General features: G+C 37.3%; 1 protein-coding gene across 7 annotated transcripts in view; it reads left to right on the top strand.

The window, feature by feature from the left end:
* The first annotated feature begins 2,707 nt into the window (after positions 1 to 2,707).
* LOC129768324 (serine/threonine-protein kinase 3/4) overlaps positions 2,708 to 27,296 on the top strand; it is a 39,085-nt gene continuing 14,496 nt past the window's right edge. The window contains exons 1-2 of one of the 7 annotated variants that reach the window (XM_055769894.1): positions 2,708 to 2,765; positions 10,713 to 10,945. In XM_055769894.1, coding sequence (XP_055625869.1) covers positions 10,932 to 10,945 — 14 coding nt within the window. In that variant the 5' untranslated portion in view covers positions 2,708 to 2,765; positions 10,713 to 10,931. Of the gene's footprint in view, positions 2,859 to 10,129; positions 10,946 to 27,296 lie in introns of those variants that run through there. The other 6 variants (XM_055769889.1, XM_055769893.1, XM_055769888.1 and 3 more) reach the window with 6 other exon arrangements.

Below are 27,296 nucleotides of genomic sequence, written 5' to 3' on the forward strand. Positions count from 1 at the left end.
ATTATGTTTCTATGTTTAGTAGATGATATTGAAAATAAAATAAGTACAGATGCATACCAGTCCTGTAAATTCATTGCATTAATACATATTACTTCGCAGTAACGCATACTCTTAAAATGCACAAGAAGCGCGGATCGGAATGACCGTGCAGTAAAGAGGTTGAATGGATAAAAAATGCGGATTGGGACGACCGCACAAACAAGTACGGCCCGGGACAATCGTATGAAAAAATGATAATGATAAGATTGTGGATCGGGATGACCGTGCTGTGCAAAAATAGAAGTAAAATTCTTTGAGGATCGGGACGACCGCCCAGAACAAGTACGACTCGGGAGGACCACATGGAGGACAGAATGTTAATGATGGGCACGTGAACTGGGACGACTACACAAAATAAAAAATATTTGAATTCAAATTATTCTAAGGAAAGTGCGATCGAGGTGACCCGTGAGTAAAATAAATAGAAAGAGCAAAAATTTAAGGCTCGAGACAAAAATATAAAAAATGTTTTTGTATTGAAAATTTGTTTCATAAACTCAAAAAATAAGCACATCTGCTATCACTGGTTCAAATTTCGTTGCTCAAACTAAAAAATTGTAAGAAACGTACAGAAAACCCAGATGCGCCATTTTGATAGCTTGATATTGATATATTCAATTTTCCATAAAATTCCTTTTGGTTATTTAATCATCGAACAATAGGAGCAAGTACGAGCTTCAGACCGGAGAGAAGACAAGTGAAAATAATCTTGCGAATGATTATTTTGAAAAGGGAATGTCGGACAACAAGGAACATGTTGGTGAAAGTGATGATGGTTGTAAAATTTTGCAATGTGAGTTTATAGAAGGTTCAAGACTCGATACTTTTTTAGTTAAACACCATCAATTAGCTCATACATACATTAGCTCATTTTTTTATTCATTTTTTTCTTTTTTGGAGGAGAAAGAAGATTGGTTGCATGTTCAGTTCTGGCAACACGGGCATCCTCAGTTTAGCGATCAAGCCGCGTTGACGGCATTGAGCTTCTTTCACTCGTTAAGGTAGTGTCAAAGAATAGCTGATTTTGAGGCGGAATGGTTTTAAAATTAAAATTATGAATGAAAATTAACTTTTCAGTATCAAATTAGTATTCTATTAAAATCAAAAACATTTTCGTTTGCAGATGGTGAGAAAGTCCACACGAAAATTGTTTATGAAGAGAATTTTATATTATAATGAAAACAATCATTAACAATGTTGGAATTGTATATACACATGGTTAAATAAGGCGAGAACAAGGCCTGCAGTGGGGCGTCAGCGTGGCTTGGGCGGGGCGTGTGATACGATTAATCGTGTGTGTTCTTACCGATGTGTTCACATCAGGCTGACGTGTCGTGGGCGGAGTTTTGGCGTGTACGCCAGCAAACGAAAACACTTCACGCCGGCGATATTTGTACTTCTCCGCTTCTCTATTGCATATGTTTGTTTGTAGTAGTGACATGATTTTAATTTTTTTGCGTTTTTTTTAATTTTTTCGTTTTTCACCGTCCGATTTTTTTCCCAGATACGTCCTACGATGTTGAAATATTGAAAAATAAACCAATTTTCATTCTTTCATTTAAAAAAACGCATTGACAATTTGTATAAAACACGCCGAAGACCCGCCGCTGGCACAGTGCAATGTGAGTGAATTAAAATAACGTGGCGAGAAGTGAACACGCCACGCTCACGCCACGTTGACGCCCCGCTGCAGTGAGAGCATGGCCTAAAAGCCAGATATACTTGTTTCAAGTAATTAAATAAAATGATGTGAAAATTCATTCAAATTTTAAAATTTTAAAACCGCTTTGGTGTCTTCTAATCTGATAGAGATCACACTAACGAGTTTGGGGCCCAAATTATGGCCCCTAATTGGAAGTCGTCACAAGGCGTCGACACCATGCCACTGTCATTGCGAAGTGGGCTGGGCACTCGGGTCATTACACCACCATCTACTCACCAGACAGTCATCGCTCGGCTTCGGGCGGGTTCTGGTTATCCCGCGGACGTTCATGTGCGCACATATTTCACGATTCTAGGGGTGTTTTTTTATTTAAACATAATCCTCCATCACGCCTCAAAAACTTACAAAAACTCCTATGTATACGAAGCGTGGATGTTTAATTCCAAGAGCTGTTAAATAAAATCTGAACATTCACAAGTATTTTTGAACAAGAAACTTGATTCCAATGATATTCTCACGATGGTTCCCAATTTTTGGTGTCTGAAGATGTTTTTTTTTTCATTTCATAATAAATCATGCATGTCACGGGACAGGCTCAGTGTTATCATTTTGGCCCAATGCTATCAAAGAATGAAGTTGTATAACTTGCACCATCTTTATTTTTACTTTTTTCGGTTTTCTTTACCAAATAAAACGTCTTTGCTGTATTTTGAATGGAAATTTCATTTACGAAAAAAAAAATTTAATCTGAATGCCCGTAACACAATCGCTTAATTGATTGGAGCCACATGCTGCTTTCCCAAGGATTCAAAATACATAAGTCGCAAAGCAAAACTTATCCCATTCGAAGTGATGCATACCTTCCTGAGTTAAACTCCGACAAATCCATTCAAACCAAAATAAAAGCACGCAGCCAAAATCCACATGCTGTCACCACTGAAAGTTCGTCCACCTTTTTACTGTGTACGTTGTGACCGGAGTTTATGCTCCACTTGTCAGTTTTGTTCTACCCATTGACTCGTTTAGGCTGTCAATAGTCTACGGCTGTTGATCTCTCTCGAAGGTGTAGTAGCATAAAAACGATTCCGGAAGAACGCATGAATCGGTCAATCCATTCCGAACGAACAGTGGCCCAGAAGTGTTTGTGATTATGATGGTTCGTGGTGACCCTTGAATAATGCATCCCAGAAGTGATTGTGCCGAAAATGCATTCTTTGGTGTACCATTTGTGTTTAACCATTTATGGACCGCTATCCGTGTCTGTAGATAATCGTGCGACAGGTCACATGAAACGAGAAGGAGCGGGCGGTAGCGGTGTGCTCGGGATATGCTTTTATTTTTCTAATTTCATTAACGCCGCATATGACACCAACACAGGCGAAGGACACTACGATACCCATTGTTGTTTTGCCTTCGGCTGAATAGGGGCGGGTTGTGTATAGTGGACGCTAGACATGGGGGTGTTTTTCATTGTTTTTTTTGTATGTTAATCCATTAACACTAAATTTTTTTTTCCAAGAACCATTGGTATAATTTTGATTTCTGGCAGCCAAATATAACCCTAATATTCAAGAATTATTTTTTCGAATCCATTTTCCGGGAAATAGGTTGTTCGAGAAATCGAACACTGGTCAAAACATACATTATCCTATAGGAGGTTCAATCGAATAGTTTTTATCATGCATCACAATGTGTGTTCTTTTATAAAAATATTACACACTATAGAAAGTTTGCATATTTTTGCTTTAAAATTTTTCACATATTTTCTTAAAACCGAATTTATTGTCCAATAAAGTTATACAAAACTAAATTAAATTGATGGTAAGTGTAGCTGATGAATTGACTACATATTTGCTTATTGTAGATGGGTTTACAATTTAGAAAAAGGATAATACATTTTTTGCATATTTTGCTCCGGAATGATTTCTCGTGTAATTTTTGGACTTATCCGCTTTGATCGATTCTTTTCATTGACTTTTCTCTTTTTCAATAATCACGGCCATGCAGGTTCAAAAATGATTGCGCCAGTTCGGCCACAAAGTTCGATAAACGAGGTTTAAGTTATAAACGAAAAAAAAAGATGTTAAAGAAGAGAATCGATGAAGATCCTTTTCAAAAATTTCGCGAGATTTATCGTTTAAGTTGCTATATATGTGTTGTTGGTAGCAAGGCTAAAAACATCGAAGCCAAATTGCGGTTTAAATTAGTGGTTGCTAATTGTTTTAACACAAAATTCTACAAAAAATACATTTAGTAACAATTCATCCAACAGAAAGCATGAATAAATTGCACACATTCTGCACAAATATAATCTGATTCATGGTATTTTCATATAATATAGTTTCGGAGTTTATATGGAACTTCATTAGAAAAAAACATTCTTCAATCCTTCACTAAATCTCAGAAATACCAAAATTTTCTCTTCGAATGCCACTAGCGTTCCCAGTGGAACTTTCATCGTCTCAGCGTATCTATTATTTGTGTCATCTTAAATAGTAGTGCTTAGTTGAGACCTCTTATGCTAAATAACACGCCTTGAATGTATTCTGATTTCCAATCTCTTGAATACTAGTGACCACAGTGCAAGTCGGAGAAAATTTCTTTGGAGAAAAATCTGCCGACCAGAACGGAAGTTGATCCCAAACCCCCGGTGCGATAATGTGTGACGTCAATCACACGGCCACGAGAGCACACATCATCACTTTAGTACAAAAATAAACATTTTCTAGCAATACTAATGCAAGGATCTAACGAAACGAAAATAAATTTAGAGAGAGGTTTGTTGTCATTTTGAATTTATTTTTCTTGTTTATGGTTTGTCAATGTCGTTAACAATACAACAAAATAAATCATGAAAAGGTTTTCTCATGATATATTGTATGATGTTTATACATGTTTTTGTTGAACTTTGCCTTAAAATTTCCCGTCAATTTAATCTTTGACGCTCCTCCTTGAGCCAGTACATAGTTCTTCGTTTCCAATATAGAATCCATATTTGTGGGAGTCAACCAATTTCTGAACATTGTTTTTTTGGCATTGTAAAGCGAGAATATCCACCCAACACACGCTTATGAACGTAGAATTATTAAAAAGTGTCCCACAAACGACCCTAGCCGAAGTGGAGAGGTGAGGTGACATTTCATATGGTTCAACATTTTCATAAATCAAGTTTTCTTCATGAAAAAAAAAACAAAATTTCTTAATAAGACTTAGTAGTAAGGGGGACAGAGTAAATGCGCTGTAATTAATTTAATATTTAAATTAGAATTAGAAAAAAAAATCTCTAAATTCTGTACCTTTGCTGAAAATCTGTAATTCTGTATATACAAATTCTGTATCTGAAATTTGGCCAAAGATCTGTAAAACACAGAATATTATGTATATGTGGCAACACTGCTCATGGCCGCTGTTAAAGCAATTACGATTGGTGCACTTGTGTGGTCGTTTTTGCTCCATTGTTCTTATAAATAACACATAATGCTTCTTTGATTCTACTAAATAGATAAAATCATATTAATAATGATTTTATCTTAGTCTTCGAATAAGTTTTTTTCCACTTCGAGTTGTAATAATCCTGTTTTCATCACAAGTAGCAATTTACCTCTAAGCGACTTCTGGTTTTGGATGCTTAAGTAGCAATTCAGTCTCTCAGCTCCATTTCGCATAACACTTAATCTCCTTGCTTTTAGTTGAATTCTAATGATTTCTGGCTTTTGGAGTTTGCTGATCGAAACACGCCCAATCATTTTTCAAACTCTTCTTATGTTTTACACGTATCTTGCCACAGTAATAATCTTCGAATTGTTAACAGACCCCTTAGTTCTGAAAGTTCTAATTTTAAAAATGATAAAGGGTGGTAGAAATAAAAAAATACACTCGACAGAGAAACTTGAGTGACAACATTGAGATTTTTGTGATTTTTGGAAAGGTCGTATTCAATCAAATGTGAACCTGACATGGTATACTTTATTTCGAATTTCTATTTTTTAAGCTTTTGCGGTCTAATAAAATATTTTTATTTTTATTTTTTTTTTTTTATATTTTTTTTTAGTTTAGTATATTCCGCGAAAAATATCCTCCAAAATTTTATATTCTTCTTTCAGTTGAAATTTTGATTAATTACGAGGAGCACTTATACTTATAATAAAATGTACTAGGAATAATGTCAATGTTTTCATTTTTGCATTCTCGAAACGCGTTCTGCTAGTCATATTTCGGGTGCTATATTGCTATAAAACTTGAGATTTACAAAAAAAAATTAACAATCAACTAAAAAGGGATGCGATCATATTCATGCATTTATGGGTATCAAACAAACACCCATAAACGCATGAAAATTATCGCATCCATTTTCAGTTGATTGTAAAAAAATAATTTTTTTTTGTAAATCTCAAGTTTGTGCTTTTTATTATAGCACCCGAAATATGACTAGCAGAACGCGTTTCGAGAGAAACCTATAGATCCCAGCTCTAGGATCTACATGAACTATGGTTACGGAGGGGACATGACCATTTTGATAAAAGTCACAGTGCGTTACTCCTTGGTCCTGGAATTAAACTAGATAGTGTTCGTTTTCCTATATTTTAGTGGAGCCAGTAACTCGACTCAAAATTCTTTAAATTCGTTATCTGTTTGAATTGTTTCAAATTTATTTTCAGTCCTATTTTAACAGAGCAGTAAACAAAGAGATTTTAACAGCTGCATTAGGTATAGTGATTAGTGTTCCACGTTGTGTGTGGACGATCTGTTAGTACATTGGAATTTGATCTCCTTCTGTACACAATTATTACGCAGGGTATCGACTACCTTGACAAACTTTGAAAATCAGGGAATTTCGTCACCAATCTGGAAAAAATGGAATTCCGCCAATTAGAATTTTGATTATTGCAGCAATAAGCAAGTTAATGATACCAAAAAAAAAAAAAGGATTTAACTAGTTTGATTTTTAGGGGTTTTGCAGTATGTCATTTGTTTTTACCTGTAGGTGGACTCGACAGTGCAAAAGTAGACGACTTTTACATTCGCACTGCTTTTGCTGGCTTTTAGCAGATATGATCGCGGAAGCAGAAAGAGAGATACTGTCAACTGAAGCAAAAGTATGGAGTTTTGACTATTTTCATCGTTTTTTTTTTATCCAAAATATATATTGACGTGGGACTACGTCTAACCGGAGTATATGGGGGGTAAAATGAAAACATAAACACTGAACATGCAGGAAAAAAATGCAAGATTTCGAATGCTTATAACTCGAACATTTTCTACTGGATCGGTGAGATGTTTGCATCAATTGATAGGGAATTATTCTACACATCTATCACAATTAATGAAATGTTATTTTTCATTAGATAAATAATTGAATAACTGTAAAATGTTAAGCGTTATCTAAACGCCCTAACTGTCTCGTTTTGATTGGCCCGCTTTACGGTTTCCCTAACTCAGACTTTAAAACCAAGCAGCCTTGGAGAAATCGACATTGCAAATACATGTAGTGGGAGCTTTTGTTCCCTCCGAAATGTGTTTTCCTAACACAGACTTTAAATCCAAGGAGCGTGGGGAAGTTGGCATTGCAAATTCATGCAAGTCGGGGGCATTTTTGTTCCGACTAAAATATGTTTCCTCAACACAGGCTTCAGAACCAAGGTGTCTAGGGAAGTTGGGATTGCAAATTCATGCAGGTCGGGAGTATTTTTGTTCCGACTGAAATCTGTTTACCTATAAAGACCTCTAAACCAAGGTGTTGCAAATACATGCAAACTGCGAATACTTTTGTACTCGCTTGCCTTTGTGCAGACTAGAGTGCGTTTCCCTAACACGGTCTCATAACGCAAATATATTCAATTGAATTCGGAAATTGTTTCATTCAATCAAAAATTTAATCAATACAAACAATACTAAGCTAAGGTAGTCCCACGTCAACCTTACGGTTATATCATATATATAACCCACTTCTTTTTTTTATTACGGCTCATATGGCGTCAGCCTGACGGGGCCGCGCTTTCAGTATTTCGACAATGTTTGCCTTACAACTGTGTTAGTAATATGTAACCGATTACTCGCGGTTGGCTCGAGGTTAGTATTAGGCCAGGCGCAAATTGAGACGCGTATAGCACGAGTAGCTTGGCGCGATATAGCGCCTGTTTTTGTGGCTAATGAAAACAGATAGAACGGCGCAAATTGGCGAGGAGACGCGAGATGGTGCAGCGCTCGTGAGGCACGCCTCGCGTGACGCTGTATTTGAACCACAGTTTCTCGTGCTTGTCGTGCCGGCTATGGTGGTTGTGTTGGTTAACAATCATATAGTGCCGTGAGTCTGGCTGTGTGGTTGTGTCGGTCGGGTGGTTGTATTAGTAAATAAATCTATCGCGAAACTCTGTGTGAATCAGATATTATATGCGAGTGCCACGGCATTTACATCAAACTGCGTCTCAATATGCGCACTGTCACGTTTCGTTTGTGGTACATATGAGTCGTGTTTGTCGTCTCGTGTTAGCTTACGAGCGCTATACGCTTCTCAATTTGCGCCTAGCCTTACAAGTGTTCTCATAATTGGGATGTTGCAGTCTACAATGTTCTGTACGTGTACCCGACAACGAGATACTTCCTATGGGGATGAAGCTGACCATTAATCAGCAACGCCCCCCCCTAGTCTGTACCCCATGTCTAGCGTGGTGCATCTTTCTCGACTCGAGGAATCCAGGATAGAATGGTCACTAGCCGGCAGAATCATCAGCTCGTGTAGAGTTGCCATGAGCGGTACAATCCTGGATTCCTCAAGTCGAGAAAGACGCACCACGCTAGATATAGGGTACAGACTAGGGGGCATTGCTGATTAATGATCAGCTGCATCCCGATAGGAAGAATCCCGTGTCGGACACACTTACAGAACATTGGAGACTTCAACATCTCAATTATGAGAACATTTTGTAATACTAAACTCAAGCCAACCCGAGTTATCGGTTACATATTACTAACAAAAATGATAAGAAAAATTGTCAAAATATTGAACTCCCGACCCCACGTTGGCAAGAAACGATGACGACTGTATGAAAATTAAGACTAACTTTAGTGCTCCCTTGTGTTCGGGACATAACGGCATAGTTGAGGCATGATTACATTGCGATATTTGTCGCCTACGTGTTATGCCGGATTTACAATCATTCACATTGAGCGCGATTTTTTTTCTTTAATAACGATTTTTATTCGCCAACCAATCAGAGCAAAGCGCGAAATCACCCATGACAGTGCGAAAAAAGATAGAACTCTCCAAGCTTTTGCTGCGAAAATCGCGTTGCTTTGACAGGAGACGCTACATACATCAGAGAGGTGGAACAAGATATGCTAGATAAGAGGAATGATATATCGAAATGAATGTTCAGCTATATACATATGAACCGCTTCAATAAGTGAGAACTAAGTCGATCAACTAATGCAAGCATATTGCTGCATAATCAAAATTATTTTTACATATTTTTGTTAATATCCTATTGAATTAGCTAGTTTTTCAATTATTAATTATCTGAAATACTTGCATACACACTTCCAACGATATAATTTTGTTCCACCAATCTAGTACGACCTTGTCCATAACAAAAATGGCAGTGTGGTTAGAGGCAAGGCGCCTAGAAGTATATCCTAAGGTGGGCCAACTTGCTAAAACCACTCTTCAGCCATCTTGGAAGTCTACTGTGTTTTGTTTGTAAACAAAACACAATACGCTAGTGCCGAATCTCGCTCCTGATCAGTCTGTCTCTTTCACGCTACAAGCAAATAATTCCCCTTCTGCTTTCTTCCGTACTGCTTTCATATACCGCTCCCCTACCCAACTTAGTGACGAAACGGCCTCACCTAGTACCATAGACCCGTCTTGATTAGAGGGATGCAGGTTTGACAGACAGATTATGACAGATTGTCGCGCGATACCGCGCCCCATTGTAAAGAGCTTCTCTGAAAAATGTCGCGCGTGAGTATATCGCAGACGATTAAAAACCTGCATTGTAAAGGAAGCATTAGACAAACGCATGGCGGTCTGCACAAATGCCAAGAAGTGAAATAACTATGGTCGATAGATAATTTGAATGAACAAATCTCTGTTTCGAAAGAACATGCTTCGTTTGATTTGATGATTAATTCCGTTGGCTCACAGCGGTTTACATGCATACAAGACAAAGAGACAAAACATTCCGGAAAGGAAGAAAAGAAAATAATTAATCAAACATTTTACAACTTCCTGTGTTGGTTTCTGGGGTTTGCATTGAAGAATAAGCTCATTTAATTTGAAGGACATATACGTCAACAAAATATTGAGAGGCAAATATTTGTAATGGAATTCAACGCAATTTTTATTACTTCATACTTTAAAAATCTCGAAATCTCAGAAACACCATCAGTGACATAAATTGCACCGTCAAGTATACAGCAGTTCACCCTACAATGTTCAACATGTACACATATCGCATACATATGTCTGCACTGCTGGCTTTCCTTCATTCATTTGTGCGAAAAATGTACTGCGGTTGATTGACGAGAGCCAGTTTCTTCCCAATCCCTAGTCGGGCGATCTAGGAGCTAGACCCAGTGGTCTGTGTGAGATTGTTCAAACTAATTAGTGGTTCACAAGCATAAAACATTCAGTCCATCGTAAATCTTGAATCATCCCACACTTCGGAAGCCGGTTGTGTTGTTATCACTCGCAAGCAGGACGTCATCATATCTCCATTTCTCCTGTTCGATGTTGGTGTGTTATTGTTATTATCATTTTCGTGTTTATCCATCATTTATTCAAATTGGCCTTGAAACCGGAACGTCATAACCAAAGTCAAGAAGCAGTGAATGAAAAGGGAAATGACCATGTGTGGAAGTGAGTGAGCCACGAGTGTACAGAGAAGAAAAAACAAGGCTTTAATCAAAAACGTTTTCAGTGGCGGCTGGCTGGTCGAAAAGAAGGAAGATTTCCCTGCCATTCATTTGTGGCAGTCTGTTTCAATGTGCCTGTTCGTCTGTCCAATGTCAGATTTTATGCTGTGTGCGATTATGTTGAATTGGAACCGCAGAGCCTAAACAAATAGCTGCATGTGATTGTGATTGTTGTGCATCGTGTGTAAATACCAGAGAATAACAAAGTTATACAAGTGCCCTAAAATAGTAGTGGCACGCTGGGGGAGATAACCGGCCAGAGCAGAACGAGAGTTTATCAGCGGCGGCTCGCAGTACCGGAAGCAACCAACGAGAAATGTCTTCCAAAAAGTAAGTATTCGTATGCTAGCAACATTAGCTTGAGCCAACATTTTCCAAATTCACTTGCCCGTTACGTATAGCGGGGAACATTGTAGAAGTCTTCTTATATTACTATAAATAAAATCGCTAAAAAATAAAGCGCGGTCGTCGTGAACAGTCGTAAACGGTCGTAAATGTTCGTATTCTTGACGTAAACACAAACATAGTGAGAGAGTGAGCAGTGAGCAGCTGCGATGCGTTTTTTGTGTGAGAGAGTGTGTGCGTCTGCGTTGTTGCGAGAGTCTGTTTGAGTGCAACAGCAAAGCTATTCCAATGACTTTGCGGTAAACTTATTAAAACATAGAATTGGGCCGCTAGTCTTACTATAAATAAAATCGCTAAAAAATAAAGCGCGGTCGTCGTGAACAGTCGTAAACGGTCGTAAATGTTCGTATTCTTGACGTAAACACAAACATAGTGAGAGAGTGAGCAGCTGCGATGCGTTTTTTGTGTGAGAGAGTGTGTGCGTCTGCGTTGTTGCGAGAGTCTGAGTGCAACAGCAAAGCTATTCCAATGACTTTGCGGTAAACTTATTAAAACATAGAATTGGGCCGCTAGTCCCGATAAAGAAAAACGCACAAAAAATAGCTCAGAAAACGTCGAACTTGCAAAAAACCTAGGATTATAAATAGACGCAAAAATAATCAATATAATACGTTACGTGCATACATATATGCGTTTTTGTGGCGCGAGCGGTCTATAATAAACATAACTACACCTTATCCTGTTCGGTTTATTTTTTTCCTGGGAATGGCACGATTTCCCGTGCGGCGGCAAACTGCTGAAGGGTTCTCCCCCACCTTTGGGGTGGCTAACGAAAGGTGCAAAAGATAAGCTTTAATTCATTTTCCTACGAAGCGATGTTCGCTACATACCGTAGTGATATGTAGAAGGTTAAGACCGTAATTAGATAATGACGCGTTAAATATACGCGTTTTTTGGGTACATTTTGAGGAATATTTCCTGTGAGCTCGATGTACAGTGATGGGTACAAAAAAAATCCACTCTCATTTGAAATCAAAGTGTTCCAATATTAAACATTTCTTCCAACTTTTCGGTATTCACCTTGTATATAAAAAAGTCAACTTCATGGTTTATTAAAAGAAAATAAAAACAAATAATAATCAATATGATCTCATTTGATCTCATAACAATGGTCTATATCTAATACACTCTGTCCAACTTCTATAAGACCATCCTAATTCTATTTCGTTACAACACAAACAAATAGAATTTCAACAAAATACATTCATACATTGTAGAATGCTTAGAAAAAAAAAAGTATATTTAACATCAATTTCGTTTGTTTATTTATTGTGCTTAAATATTATAATTTCAGCTGTCCAGTTTCTATAAGACCATTTCAGAATTCATATGGATTATCAATGAAAAATTAAAAACGATCGGCTGATTTACATGTCAATAATTGGCAACCTTGCCATTTCGGCTAATAACCTTGAAAATTCGTGTTGGAAAACTGTTTACCAAATGCTGCTGAACGAATTTCTCTATATTATCCATGTTTCCGGAATTGCGACCTTGAGCTCTTCAATCGTGGTGTACCATTTCCCCTCAATGTAGATTCTGCGTAATTTTCAAATCTGGAGAGTGAGCCGACCAGTCCAAAAAATTTAGTTTTTGGTCCTTAATCCATTGTTTAGTTTCCTTGCTGATATGAATAGTAGCATTGTATTACTGGAATGTGAATTTTTTTTATATGATATCCACGCAAAAACGGTAGGAGAGAGGATTCCAGGACATGTATGTAATCCTTGAGTGATATGAAAGCTGTCTTGAGCTTTCCGGTTGCACAGAATCCCGCCCAAACCAAGCACGAGCCGACCCGCCGTCGGAAGCGGCGGCCTTTCGCAAGCAAACCTGTGTTCCATCGATTGACCGGTTAGTTTGAAACATAGGAGATGATCCTTTAGTTAGGTCCGACCGAGCGTTAGCGAGCCTTTGCCCGGTTAATTTTTGCTCTGAAATGTTAGCGAGCATTTGCCCGGTTAAGTTTTGCACTGAAATATAAATGATATATTTCAAAGCAAAACGACAAAACACTGCATACAACAAAGCAACAAAAATACAAATAATATTTGAATGCCAGTGCGAACAATAAAAATGCTATCTATTGTATTTCGGCTCCGGTGACGCTAATACGAAAGTGCCGTTCCTTCTTCCGTAAATCACGCCAGTACCCGTTGAAACCATCAAGATCATCCTAATTGGACTTTTTTTCGTCAGTGAAAATAACCTATACATTGAAGAACTTTTCGTTATGCTTTATAGCAAAATGTATTCTTTTGGAAACATTCTTTGTCACAACATACCAAATTCTTTTCTCTGATACCTACATTTTCTCTGATACCTACATTTTCTCTGATATCTACATTTTCTTGGTGAAATGCATCGATTTGTCTTTCTTTTCTCTCCGTGAGCACTTTTCCCTTCGGCATTTTCCAGATTTATTGATCAAAACAACTAAAACAACGGAAAAATTTAACTTGTCTTATAGGAACTTGACACGTGGAAAATACAAAACCTTTGGTTTACGCTCAGCGCTTGCACACACACATATGAAAATCATGCAGTGTATGGTAGTCACCAATACCAACACACTAGAATATAAGTTGAACATTGTTTATTTATAATGACTCAAAGCAACAAGATCATAACCAAGATGTGTGGACTGAAGGTGTGACCGTGTCGTCAATAAGTTCGCGATGGGAAACGGTATAAATATACAGAGGACTGTGGAAAGGCATTTTCAAATATTCGATTCATTCGAATTATTGTCTTTCAGTATTCGATTAATCTAGCGAATATTTATTTCTCGTAATCAAAAAGAACAGACATATTTATAATAAAAAAGTATGATGTAATAATTTTAAAAATTACATTAAATATAATTTTGAAATAAACATGGTGCAGAATAATTGTTTTTGAATGGAATGGTATTTCAGTATATTGATAAATTTACCCTTTCATGATTTTTTGAGGACGATTGAAAAAAAGCGCACCATAAAAATGATGCACAATATTATTATTGTACCAACATTAATTTTTTTCTGTTCAAAATTACCTGTTCTGTGAATTTTGTTGAAATAGCTGATTTGTTTGAATATTTCTGCTTGGTCCCTATAGCTACTAGTTCAAAAGAAGTATATTTATAGAATCATTGATCACTAGTATGGTATATTTTCCTTGGCAATCTGAATTTGAATACTACTATTTTAGAACGAGAGCTGAGACCACCTTCTTCAAATCCGCATTTTACACATGCAGACCCTGAATTCTTCCCAGTCTCCTCCACCACCAGGGAATCATTTCTATTTTTCAACCGTAAATGGTTTAGCATATTCGATGAATTTCGACGAAACACAATGATGGTTAACACACCTATACTCGCGCATATGTCTGACTCTTTTACTAATGAAATCTAAATCGATAAATACGTTTTTATGTTATTTAATAGCTCTTTATACTTTCATGAATTATATTCAGTTGCTTACTTACAATTCATAACATGAAAAAAGTCGAATTTCGTTATTTGTGTTGGAGTATCAAAAATTTGATTGTTTTGAAGAGGCTGAATTAGATAGTATTTAAACTGAATGAAGATGAAGAAAACATTTTTTCTGGACATTTTTCATTCAATTATAACCTCTTCTTCAAATAAATACCAATAAAGCTACAAAAATATACAATAGCAATATTACAGAGAAGTTCAACTTTCGGTCTGTGACACCGTGCGCGGTATATGTGTTCTGATTATGCACGCGAGTACAGAATGGTTAAACAAATTGCGCATTGTATTTTTTGTAAAAATGGTTCCCTTTTTCATTAATCGCGATTACTTTGATAATTATACGATGTATTCATATATTAGTGTTAGAGACACTCGACTCAACGCATTGAATTTCGACATCTTTCGAGTTAGCAGTGAGGTTGTGGAGACAGCGATCCGTAAATTAAAGTATTCTACGACCCCCGGGCCGGACGGTATCCCTTCTTGTGTGCTGAAAAAATGCGCTTCGTGCCTTGCGTACCCTTTATCGGTCCTCTTCGACACCTCTCTACACAAGAGCACGTTTCCCTCGGTATGGAAGCAGTCAATAATGTTCCCAGTGCACAAGAAAGGAGATAAATGGAACATAGAAAACTACCGAGGAATCACACCACTTTGCGCCTGCTCGAAAGTTTTCGAAATCATCGTCAATGATGCTGTGTTTTCCTGTTGCAAGAACTATCTATCACAAGATCAGCATGGATTCTTCCCAAAAAGGTCAGTTGCTACCAATTTGGTCGACTTTGTTTCTTTCTGTCTGCGCAGCATGGAGCAAGGCACTCAGGTGGACGCAGTGTACACAGACCTTAAGGCTGCTTTCGACCGTGATAGCAAGGCTGAACAAACTAGGCCTTTCCTCGAGATTCACGATATGGTTGAACTCTTATCTAACAGATCGGTGGATGTGTGTCGAAATTGGATCTGCGCAATCTGCGAGTTTCTCCAGTCTTTCGGGAGTGCCTAAAGGAAGCAAACTAGGTCCACTGTTGTTCTCATTGTTCATCAATGAAGTGTCCTTACTACTTCCATCTGGCTGCCGCTTATTTTACGCCGATGATGTGAAAATTTATAGGGTTATCAGGAACACTCTTGATTGCTTTAGACTTCAGAACAATTGTGTTTGGCTACTCCATCTGTGGCCAAGTTCTGTCGCGAGTAAGCCATATCGGAGACCTTGGAGTGACACTCGTTAATGCACTCAGCTTTCGACTACACTTCAGTGAAATAATCGCTAAAGCCAACCGGCAGTTAGGATTCATCCTTAAAACTACAAGGGAATTCCGTGATCCACACTGTCTCCGATCTCTCTACTGCTCCCTAGTTCGATCCATACTGGAGTTTAGCGCAGTTGTATGGTGCCCATTTCAAGCAAATTGGATTTCAAGGATTGAGTCTGTTCAACGGAAATTCGTACAACATGCTCTCTGGAACCTTCCGTGGCGGGATCCTCTAAACTTGCCACCATACGAGGCGCGTTGTCAACTTTTGGGACTGGAGACGCTGGAAAGAAGGCGTTTCAACGCTCATGCTATGTTTGTCGCTAAACTTTTGACCGGAGGAATCGACTGCCATGCACTGTTGACACAAATCAATATTTATGCGCCTGAACGTACTCTTCGTGTCAGAAACTTCCTGTATCTCGAAGGACGCAGTGTGAACTATGCGTTGCATAATCCTGTCCGTTTCTTGTCAGTCCGTTTCAACGAAATTTTCGACTTATTTGACTTCAATATCTCATCGGACACCTTTTATAGACGACTCATTCATAGATGACTTGTTCTGTATTTTGTATCGTTTTTATTTCGTATGACCAAAGCATTGAAAAACGCGGGAAAAAAAATTCCATCACCAACCGACACCGAGAGTCGATTTATTCTCTTGAGCTGAAACATAAAATAAGATAGAGTATAGTGCAAACTTAGTTTTAACCGTAAAAGACTTACATTTCAACTTTTCAATGCTCTTATTGCCACCAGAACAATTTATTTTTATTTTATTGTCGTCAATCTAAATTGTAGACCGATACATTCTTAATACTACTTAAAACTACTTACTTAAAACTAAAAATCTAAAGAGAGCTGGCTGGATAATTTATTCGTTTAATTTATAAGACGATTTTAACAAGTTACAGAATCAATTTTTTTTTATTTATTTATTTCATCAAACCAGCGTAGACTAAATATGCTGCCCAAATATTACAGTGAAATTTAACGATATCTTATGCTATTCAGATAGTCTTTGAGCATTGATCTTGACATGGTTACATCAATTGTTTCACTGTGTTCGTTACAGAGGCTCATCATACGATTAATAGGACTATATTTGGCATAATTCGTTCTTCGATAATCTATGTAAAAAATGTTAGGGTTTCTCAGGTTCCTAATCGGTGCGTAAAAATTCAGGTTTCCTAATATTTCTTCTGAGTCCACTCGTTGTGATATGATATCAATAATAAATAGAATCATGGCAGAGTTCCGACGTTCTTTTAGGCTTTTAATATTGATTAGCCTACAGCGTGCTTCATATGGTGGTAGATGATAGAAGACCAGCCTAGTTTACGAAGTGCAAATAACAAAAATTGTTTTTGTACAGATTCAATTCTGTCTTCGTGTGAAGTTATGTAGGGGGACCATACCTATGGATGATTGTATTATAATGATCCACGAATGTTAGTTTCGAATCTAAGATCACACCTAAATCTCTTACTCGTTGACATCTACTGATGGGTTGATTACCCAGTATAACACCATTGTTCAATGGTGTTCTTCTTGTAAAAGTAATCAAAGTGCATTTCCTAACATTGAGCTGTAATAAACTCTTAGTGCACCAATTATAAACTATGTCAACTTCATTTTTGAATGTTTGAGAGTCTTCTTCATTCTTTATTTCCATATACAGTTTCATATCATCTGCGTAGATAAGTGCCTTAACACTGTTAAGAAAAACGCAAACGTCATTAACGTCAAATGAACAAAAGTGGCCCCAAATGAGAGCCTTGAGGAACTCCGGATGTAACAAATATTGGTTTTGAAATTTTCCCATTAAATCTTACCATTTGGGTGCGGTCAGTCAAATATGATTCTAGCCATTTCAATAGCTTGACTTCTATCCCTATTTTTTGAAGTTTAAGAAGGGGTATGGGTATATCAACACGATCGAAAGCCTTACTAAAGTCAGTGTATAGAGCTTCAACTTGATTACCATTATCCATTGCATTCAAAGTGAATGTGACAAATTCCAGCTAATTTGTTGTTGTTGATCGTCCTTTGAAAAAACCGTGTTGCTTATTCGTAATTCGTGTCTTTAGTTGTTGGTTTATTATGGCTTCAAATAGTTTTGGAATGCAAGGAACAATTGCTACTCCACGATAATTTCTTACATCGGATCTATTACCGGATTTGAATATTGGTACAAGAAAAGAGTTTTTCCATATTTTTGGGAACCTTTCTGATTCCAATGACGTATTGAAAAGCCATAAAAGTGGATGAGTTAATTCAGATGCCAAATTTTTTATAAAAACCGGTGGAATTCCGTCAGGACCTGGTGGAATTCCGTCAGGAGCTGTTATCTTCAAAAGCGCTTTTAACAGTTGAGTTGAGCTGTTCGCAAATGTTCAGATATTTTTGGAGATTAGCGTCAGATTTGTATTTCTTATAAAATTTATGTGCCTTCTGTTTTTTATTTTTTAGATTCTTTATGCTTTGATTAAACCAAATCGGATATTTTGTGTTCATATTTCTCCTTTTTCGTCTTCTTGGTATCTCCTGCTCTATAATTTCATTGATCATCGAGTAAAAAGTCGTCACTGCTACTTCAATGTTTTCCACACTTCTAAATAAATCCTGCCAGTTGATATAGTTAAGCTTACACCTAATTGATTGGTAATTTGCTTTAGTGTAATCAGAGACTTCCTCAAATTCACACACAAGAAGCAAAAAAACGTATTGCAAAATATTGCAGATTGTTTACATACAAAATCCAAGATGGCTGAAAGGCCTATTTCATAAGTCGCGCTACCGTATTGTATTTATCGTGATCATCACCTGGTCTTATAGAATTTGGACAGAGTGTATGTAGATCTACAGTGTCGACGTCTGGTAGCGATATCCATTTAGGGAGGTATATTGTTCTTTATCAGTTCACCAGTCTCGGAGGTAATTTCAAATTGTTCAGATTTCAGATGAAAATTCTTACTAAGAAAATGAAAAAATGAAAATTCTTAGTAAGAACGACTAAAAAACAAAAAAAAATATTTAAAAAATGTCGATGCATTCTAGAATAATTTCTGCAGTGAACGGATTGAATAATATAATTCCGTAATTCTACGTCGAAAAGGCGGTCATGTCCTTGATACAACTCCTTTCCTTTTTCATTGGTTTTACTGAACATCGGTTGCTTTCTGGTGAAGTAGTTTTTCAGGTCCCGTTCCAGTGTCGTCGAATGGTGCGATTTGGAAGGTCCAGATTCAATATTTCTTTAATCGTCTGAATGATCGTTAGTGGGGTTTTCTTTACATCCCGGATAATTAGCGTGTCCGTTCTTGCATCAGTCTGACGTTTCAGTCCTCTAGAAAATCATGAGCATAGAAATCATAACCTAAAATTAAACATAAAGTGCTTCGTACGATCCTGCTGCAACATTTTGATCGCAAATCGCAGAATAAAGCTTCCGGATGGATATCCAAACATCTAAGAACAATCCAACATAATTATTGGATACAGGTCAATACAAACGTTGAACATATTTCCATCAACATTGACTCCAAACAATAAACAACGGTGTGTTTTTCACATACAAATGAAACACATTCCAACCGCACATGACGATTGAAAAATTTCGGAAAATTGGAAATGGGAAAGGAGAAGGAAAATGGGAAACATTGAATTCCCACATATCCTATAATTACATCGTTATAAGCGTTCAGTCCTTTCAATGTTTGTACTAATGAAATTGATTCGAGAGTAGTTTGAATTTGAAAGTAAAAATGGATTTTTATGTGATGAAATGTACTCCTATATCATCTACCTATATAAATAAAAATGGATCGCCGAATGTGTTGATGAGCGCAAAACTCGAAAAAGGAATTATCCGATTTGAGCTGTCTTTATTTTAATATATTTTCTGTATCAATATATTCTGTCAGGGTACGTTTAGTGATGTCTAAATTCTTCATTTATTCGATTATCGATTAATCGTTGGGGAATTTTTCAATATTCGATTCATTCGAATAATTGTCTTTCAATATTCGATTAATCGAGCGAATATTTATTTCTTGTAATAATCACGTATCACGTTGTCATTCTGGTCGCGTGGACTATCGGGTTGTCGATGTTAGATGATTGGATATAAAAATGTTGAAGAGAACAATTATATAGCCTAATTCTTAACCTAAAAATGCATTAACATTGAGAAAGATTCCTTCTTACATTAATCGCGATTACAGTGACAATTGTTCGATGTATTCATATTTTGATTTTAAATTATTCGATACAAAATTACTCGATTATAATTCGATTATTTGAATTAATCGAACGATTAACCGACGTCTTTAGGTACGTTTATGAGTAGTCTGGACTGACTAGTGCATCAATAGTAGTGAGGCTGTGACGTGTTAGCTTTGCAAGTATCATAGGACGGTATTATAAATTTGTCTAAATTATTTTATTTCTACTGTATTTTAGCTTAATGTATATATGTATTCATTGCAGCGTAAAGATAATCGAATTAGGTTTTCTTTCTAATCAAAACCTAGGGGAAATTGTGGTTCGGCAATTTGGATTTTAGCTTCCTGAAGCTTTCTGTAGCTCTTCGATATTTCTTGCCGCAGTGTTTGAATTAAACTATCATAACCGGCCGAATCGCCAGGTTTCTCATTAGAGATGTTGATGGTGCTGCTCCCGATTTCCTTTGACCGAATATCTTTCTCGTGATAATCATGTCTCCTCCCATTTGAAAACTAGACTGATTCTGCAAATGTTACTGATGTTTTTTAATAGATTCAACTCTTGCTTTATGTCAATCAAGACCTTTCGGCGAGCCTTCCGGTTTTGATTTCCCGAGGCATGAGAATCGTTGGCCTTACTGACAGTAGGAACAGCTAAAAATAAACTGTTTTGTGTATTAATTGTATAATCTGGATTTGTTTAAATTTACCTGTGGGTATCTGTTTTCGACGATATTGTTCTTCCAAGCCATCGAAACAATCACGGACAATCTGATCTGAAGTGAAGCGAGCAAATGTACATGTTTTTGGTATTGCTGTTTAGGTCCTGTCCGAAGAATCTAAGCCATTTCTTCCGAATGGTCATATCCATCGGGATTTGATGAAATGATAATCTGTGGGATATGTTTTCATAATTCGAGTTGGACTCGTCCCGGGTGCCACTCATCGAACCATAGAGTTGTCTAAAAATGGGAATATCTAGTCTATATATAAAAATCTCGTGTCACAGTGTTTGTTGCCGAACTCCTCCGAAACGGCTCGACCGATTTTGATGAAATTATACTCAAAATACTTGGTAGGTATGAGAATAGGTTGTAAACTATATATGATACCGGTAGGATACCGATAACCATACATTTAATACCGAATATGCAGAAAAAAAGATCTGGATATTTTTTTTCAAAAATTTGACTTCATACCATACATATAACCTTAAATTTTGACCCCAATTCCCTATTTTTAATTGCGGTTTTGATACTTTTGTGTCAAAAATATTCTAATAATTTAACCGTTGTTCGTTTTTTCAACAGAACGAATTCATTTAAGTTGTTCAATGACTGATGGCGTAACGCCCGCTTCATTGAACATCCATCTACAAATACACTAGTAACATCAATTCATCTAAAGCAGGGAGCATCTCCGACGAGCTGGAAGCCTTTTTGAATGAGCACAGTTATCGAAATTCTTCAAATCACATTTGCTCGGATTACAAAATGACAATCACGCTATTGCCATCAACCCTGATAAAACATCAGCTGGAGAGCACGTGTGTAGATCCAAAGCACAAGCGCTGCTGGAATCATGATGGCACGGTGACACGAGAAATTTAATGCGAAGAAAAAACAATAATCTGGAATTCATCGTTGACACACACCGTTCATACGACCCTCGCTATGTTCTTCTTCAATGGCACTAACGTTCCCAAGGTTTGCCTTCTCAACGTAGTACTACTTGCGTCATTTTTATTAGTAAATAGTTGAGATTTCTATGACGAACAATACGCCTTGAATGTATTCTGGAGTGGCAAGCTCAAGAATACGTGTGACTACAGTGCAAGTCAGAAGGGTTTCTTTAACGAAAAGTCTCTTGCATAAACATTAGACCAACGAGACCCCGTCACAGATACTTAATTCATTATGAACATCATTTCTCATTTTGATTTAATATTTATGAACATGCGACGAATCAAACAGAGGGCGCGCTCGAAGGATTTTTATGTTTATCATATGGTGATTTGACAATTTATGGTCGACATATACGCGAAGGTAGAGATTGAACGACTGCAATTCTTACTACACAATCAACAAAAGCGGTGCGAGGAATAATACATTCACTTGCGAGACACTATCATGAGCAACGCCGACACAGCTTTAGTTATAGCCAGGCCAAAGCGCAATGCATTGTCATGATATTGCGCGTGTGTTCAAACACAAAATGAAGTTCGATCGTATTCGTCCCCACATATTGTTGGTTGTATTCTGTTGAATGGAAAAAGCGCAATTTTGCATTCTGTTCAAGCTCAAGTCCAATCGAGTTGAGCAAATGTAACAACCTTGCCACGCAATTCGACGTAAATAACATTGGTCTCCATGTTCCATTTCTATGAAGCAAAAATAGTATTGGTTTTTCGGGTGGAATAAACACGCAAAATTTAGCATTCAAACACATTCAAAACAAATTTAGCATCCAAATGAAATCGAATAATAATTTTCATTCAAATTACTACAATTTAGAATTATTTCCGGAATTATGCCGATCAGATAGAGAGTAAATTGAACCACAAATACGGATGACTTATTTTGACCATTGATTCGCGACAAGGCGAACGAATTTTAGAGAGTAAAATTCGATTTCGATCGAATTGTAAAATCCGATCACTCATATGCATATATGAATATTGAGTTCTACAAATCGGTGAAGAGTAATAAAAACATCCATGAATAAAGGAAGCAATATGGCTGTGTTTCAAACTTAGATTACCGATGTGAATACTCCTCGATTGAATGACAACGATAAAATAACGCGATTCCAAACAGGCCGATTAATCAGCTCCATTGAAGTTAGCTGGCATATCGCTGTTTTCCAATTTATGAACGAGACCAAGCTGTTATAAACTAAGTCATGTTGAAAATCACATGCACGTATTTTCACAGCAATAAATATTGATTTTCTATATTTCATTTTTTCTACTTTACGACAAACTTATATTACTTTTGTCAGTTGACGTTTAACTTTTAAGAGATCAAACATGTCAGTTACGTTAATGAAATACACCAAGAGACATCATATAACCTTTCGTTCAAATAATTTAATTCGTTTTTTTATCGGTCACATTCGATTTATTTTAAAGATCGTTAAAATATTCAAACACACTTACAATACATTAGTGTGTTTTATTCAACACGCAAAATATTCACTAGAAATAATTTATTTGGCAGAACAACGTTTGCCTGGTCAGCTAGTTTTATATATATATATTCCGTCGCAGTCTAGCCGTCGTATAAAGACCAGTTTCAAAAAGCAGCACAGAAACAACACATTCAGGGTACTTATTCCGAAATTCTTTAACGTTAATGGTTCACTAACTTCTCTATCTCACATATTATTAACGTATTTAAAAAAAAAAATAGGAGGTTGTGTCCAAGATACGACCGCATTGTTGACGTAGAACTACACTGTTATTTTATATAAGTCGCTTGTTCATACCTTCGGATATTATTCTATGGTGTTGTGAAATTTTAGAAACAACTACTTAGTAGAACAATCTCTGAAATGGATTTTTTATTGTAGAATCAGTTGACGATAATTGATTGATGATTCATCCATGCCCTCGCAAAACAATATACTAGCTGATCGTATGTCGCAATTTATTTCATATCTCGAACGTTATTCCGGTGGCCTTTTTCGCAATTGAAATAGACTCGATTATATACATGTTGCACCAGCACCATTATTCCACATCTCATAATTACATCAATATATCTTTGGCACCGCATGGAAACAACAACAATGACAACACTTGCAAGTATCAAATATCATGCTACATGTTATTTAGTATTGCCTCAAAGGAATCGCACCTCTAGGCATCGTTCGTACAACGTAAACCAAGCGCCAAACAAGCGTTCGCCATAGCATGCATACAGAGCCATACATTGGTGGCTTGAAACTACTAGGAATATAAACACTTCTCATCATTTTACGCTATTCTCAAAAGAAACGCTTCTGTTAATATTACTGGCATCGAAAAAAGTTGCATTACTTTCTTATGCTCGAGAGAAGCGCAGCTGTCACCCTTAGTGGAGGAAGTTTTGCTACTGGCAAGCGAAACCTAATCACATACAAAATTCCTGAACGTCATTCACTTTCTTGGTGACTAAACAAGTGAAATAAACTCTTTTTGTTAATAACAACCTTTTCGAGTAGTGACAGTAGCAATGCTTCATTATGGTCAATATTAGCGCAAATGCAATCCTAGTTGAAGGCTGTTTTGCGACTGGCACGCGAACCCAAATAACTTATAACATTCCAGTAAGACATTCAAGATGCTTGGTATTCCCCAAATAATTTTTCGGCGCACAACCTTAACGCTTGCTTCGCCATAACGTCAGTTTAATGCATTGATGCATTCTCAAAGGCACCAACGAAGCCTTTATGATAACGGAAAACAAACTATGTTAATTGCTTGGAAAAAAGACTGGATTATGCCACACAGCTTGTATTCTGCTGTAACACCCATCAATGCGAATTCGCTGATGAGTTTGTCAAGAGCGATCGCCTTCACCACCAGCGGTGGGAGCTTGATTTTGGTTGCTGCCTGGGTAACGGCGTTTACATTTTCGACCGACGCGCCGAAATCGCCTACTCCACTGTTATTCGATGCGGTGTCCCACTCGCGAGGGTTCGGTTCAGTATGAGCGCTTTTCACTGCACCAACATCGCGTGCATCATTAGATGACGCTTGCCTCGAAATTTTATTGTCCCTGGCAATGCGTTCGTTTTTTGCAGGGCTCGAGTCTGAATTCCTCTTCTTCTTACTCATCACACACTACGCGAAGCGTCCAATTTATGACGCGGAAAAAAACACGATACGAATAACGCGAAAAACAGAAAAACCAAACGACGATATCCAAGTTGATTAAGATTAACACTGGTGGGGTCCAATTTTAGATCGAAGCGCAGCGAAAGCAAAGTGAACTGGATTGCTCAACAGTCCGATGCCGAATGAAAGTTTGTCTCAGCGAGATCCACTCTAGGCTAGTATTCCCCTTCATTCTTCTACCTTTCCTTTGCTCACGGAGACTTTGAATCCTACGATTTCCCCTCCGTTGATCGTCGATAAGTTGCTCGTTATTGACAGCTCTGTTCGAGAAAGCATACAAATGAATAGAACAAATGTATGAGAAAATAGAAACGCTTAAAGTTTTCATGAATTTTAACCATTTACAAACCAAGGGATTCTAATGTTTAGCATATTAAACTAATCTTACGGAATTTCTGATTCCTTTAGTATGTAAATCGCCAAAATCCGTTCGCGGCAAAAATAGTTATTAACGTTAACTTTATTTCATAAAAACGTGACCTGTTTTCTGATTTGGCACCCTTAATGAAAGACGTAGTTCTACGTCAAAAAATAGCGAAACACGTCATATTTGCAACAAAAAAAAACACTTGTTATGAATTGCTTTGCAATCGTTGCTTTTCATCAAAGCTAAGATGTCATAGTTGAGGGTGTATAAGTGAATCGTGTCCTACATACTTCGAGTCCAAGCTACCTTGTCATAAACGTACCCTGATATTCTGTATATTTTCTGTGTTAAATAAGAAGTAAAAAGACGTGAATTTTTGAAAGTCATATGAAAAAATCGAATTTGGGCGGAATGAAGTTCGCCGGGTCAGCTGGTCGTCAATAATAAGCTGGTTTGTGGGAAATTATAAGGCCGGATTCATGCCCGGCGAATTTCATGGCTTTCACATTATCTGATCAGTGATGTACACGGCCTTACAGATTGATAGTTCAATAATTTCTGTATTGATGAAACATAGTTTTCATGCTAAAATATATATTTTTCGTGTTTGTACCTAATCTTTAGTCTTGTATTGCATTATCCGCGATTTCCGTTATATGCGATGGCTTAGCCCGACTGTTTCGCGGATAATCGGGGTTCTACTGTATCTTTAAAAATGGATTTCTGTCTGTTTGTCTGTCTGTCTGTCTGTCTGATTCTTACGGACTCGGAAACTACTGAATCGATCGACATAAAAATTGGTATGTAGGGTTTTTTGTGCCGGGGAAGGTTTTCATGATAGTTCGAGACCCCTCACCACTCTCTAAGGGGGAGCTGCCATACAAATGAAACATAAATTTCTGCATTATTTGAGAATTAATCAAGCAAATGAAACCTAATTTGGCATGTAGAGTTTTTAGCATGCAATAGATGTTTTTACGGTGGTTAGACACTCCACCCCCTTCTCTAAGGGGGAGCCGCCATACAAATGAAAGTCAAATTTCTGCATAACACGAAAACTAATCAAGCAAATCGAGCCAAATTTGGCATGCGAAGGTTTCAAGCGACACGAAACGTTTCTATAGTGAATAGACACTCCTTCGCTCTCTCTGTGAGTGGGGGGTGGGGATGCCATGCAAATGAAGCATACATTTCTGCATAATTCAAGAACAAATCAAGCTTAGGGGGAAAGAAACAATTCTAAGGTGGTTCAACACTCCTCCCACGTTCGTTCCTATGGGGGGGGGTGCGGACTGCCATAGAAATGAAACACAAATTTCTGCATAACTCGAGAACTAATATCAAGCAAATGGAACCAAATTTGTTATATGGAGGTTTTAGGTAGCAAGAAATGTTTTTTATGGTGGTTTGGCACTGCTTTCCCCTCTCTAAAGAGGGGGGGGGGGTGGAGAAAGAGTGCTGAACAACTCGAGATCTGATCAAACAAATGGAATCAGACTTAGCATATAGAGATTTTAGGGATCGATAAACGTTTCTATGGTAGTTCGACACTCCTCCCCCTCTCTAAAGGGTGGGTCCCATAAAAATAATGCACATCTTTCAATCAAACATATTTTAACCAATCATGACAATTAAAATTTAAAAAAAAAAACTCTGATGCTTTCTATCTCCTTCGATGGTACTAAAGTTCCTAACGTTTGCCGTCTCAAGATAGTGACAAACTCTACAATACGCGTGACCACCGTGCAAGTGACAAGAAATCTCTTTAACGAAAATCCATTGGTCGTTCTGAAAGGACATCACGGATATTACACAAACTTTGAAAAAACGAGATCCCACCACAGACACTTCATTCATTATGAACATCATTACTCATTTTGTATTAATATTTAAGGACATATGGTTAAAGGAAACGAAACAAACAATGTGTGAGTTTTCATATGTATCGTATGACGATTCGACGTGATCAGGGCAACGTCATTCTAAAGGAGAATACATTCACTTACGAGACGCTATCATAAGCAAAACCGACACAGCCTTGGCAAACAAAAAATTAACGCTTTA

Source organism: Toxorhynchites rutilus, chromosome 2, assembly GCF_029784135.1.
Source record: "Toxorhynchites rutilus septentrionalis strain SRP chromosome 2, ASM2978413v1, whole genome shotgun sequence".
NCBI classification, from domain to species: domain Eukaryota; kingdom Metazoa; phylum Arthropoda; class Insecta; order Diptera; family Culicidae; genus Toxorhynchites; species Toxorhynchites rutilus.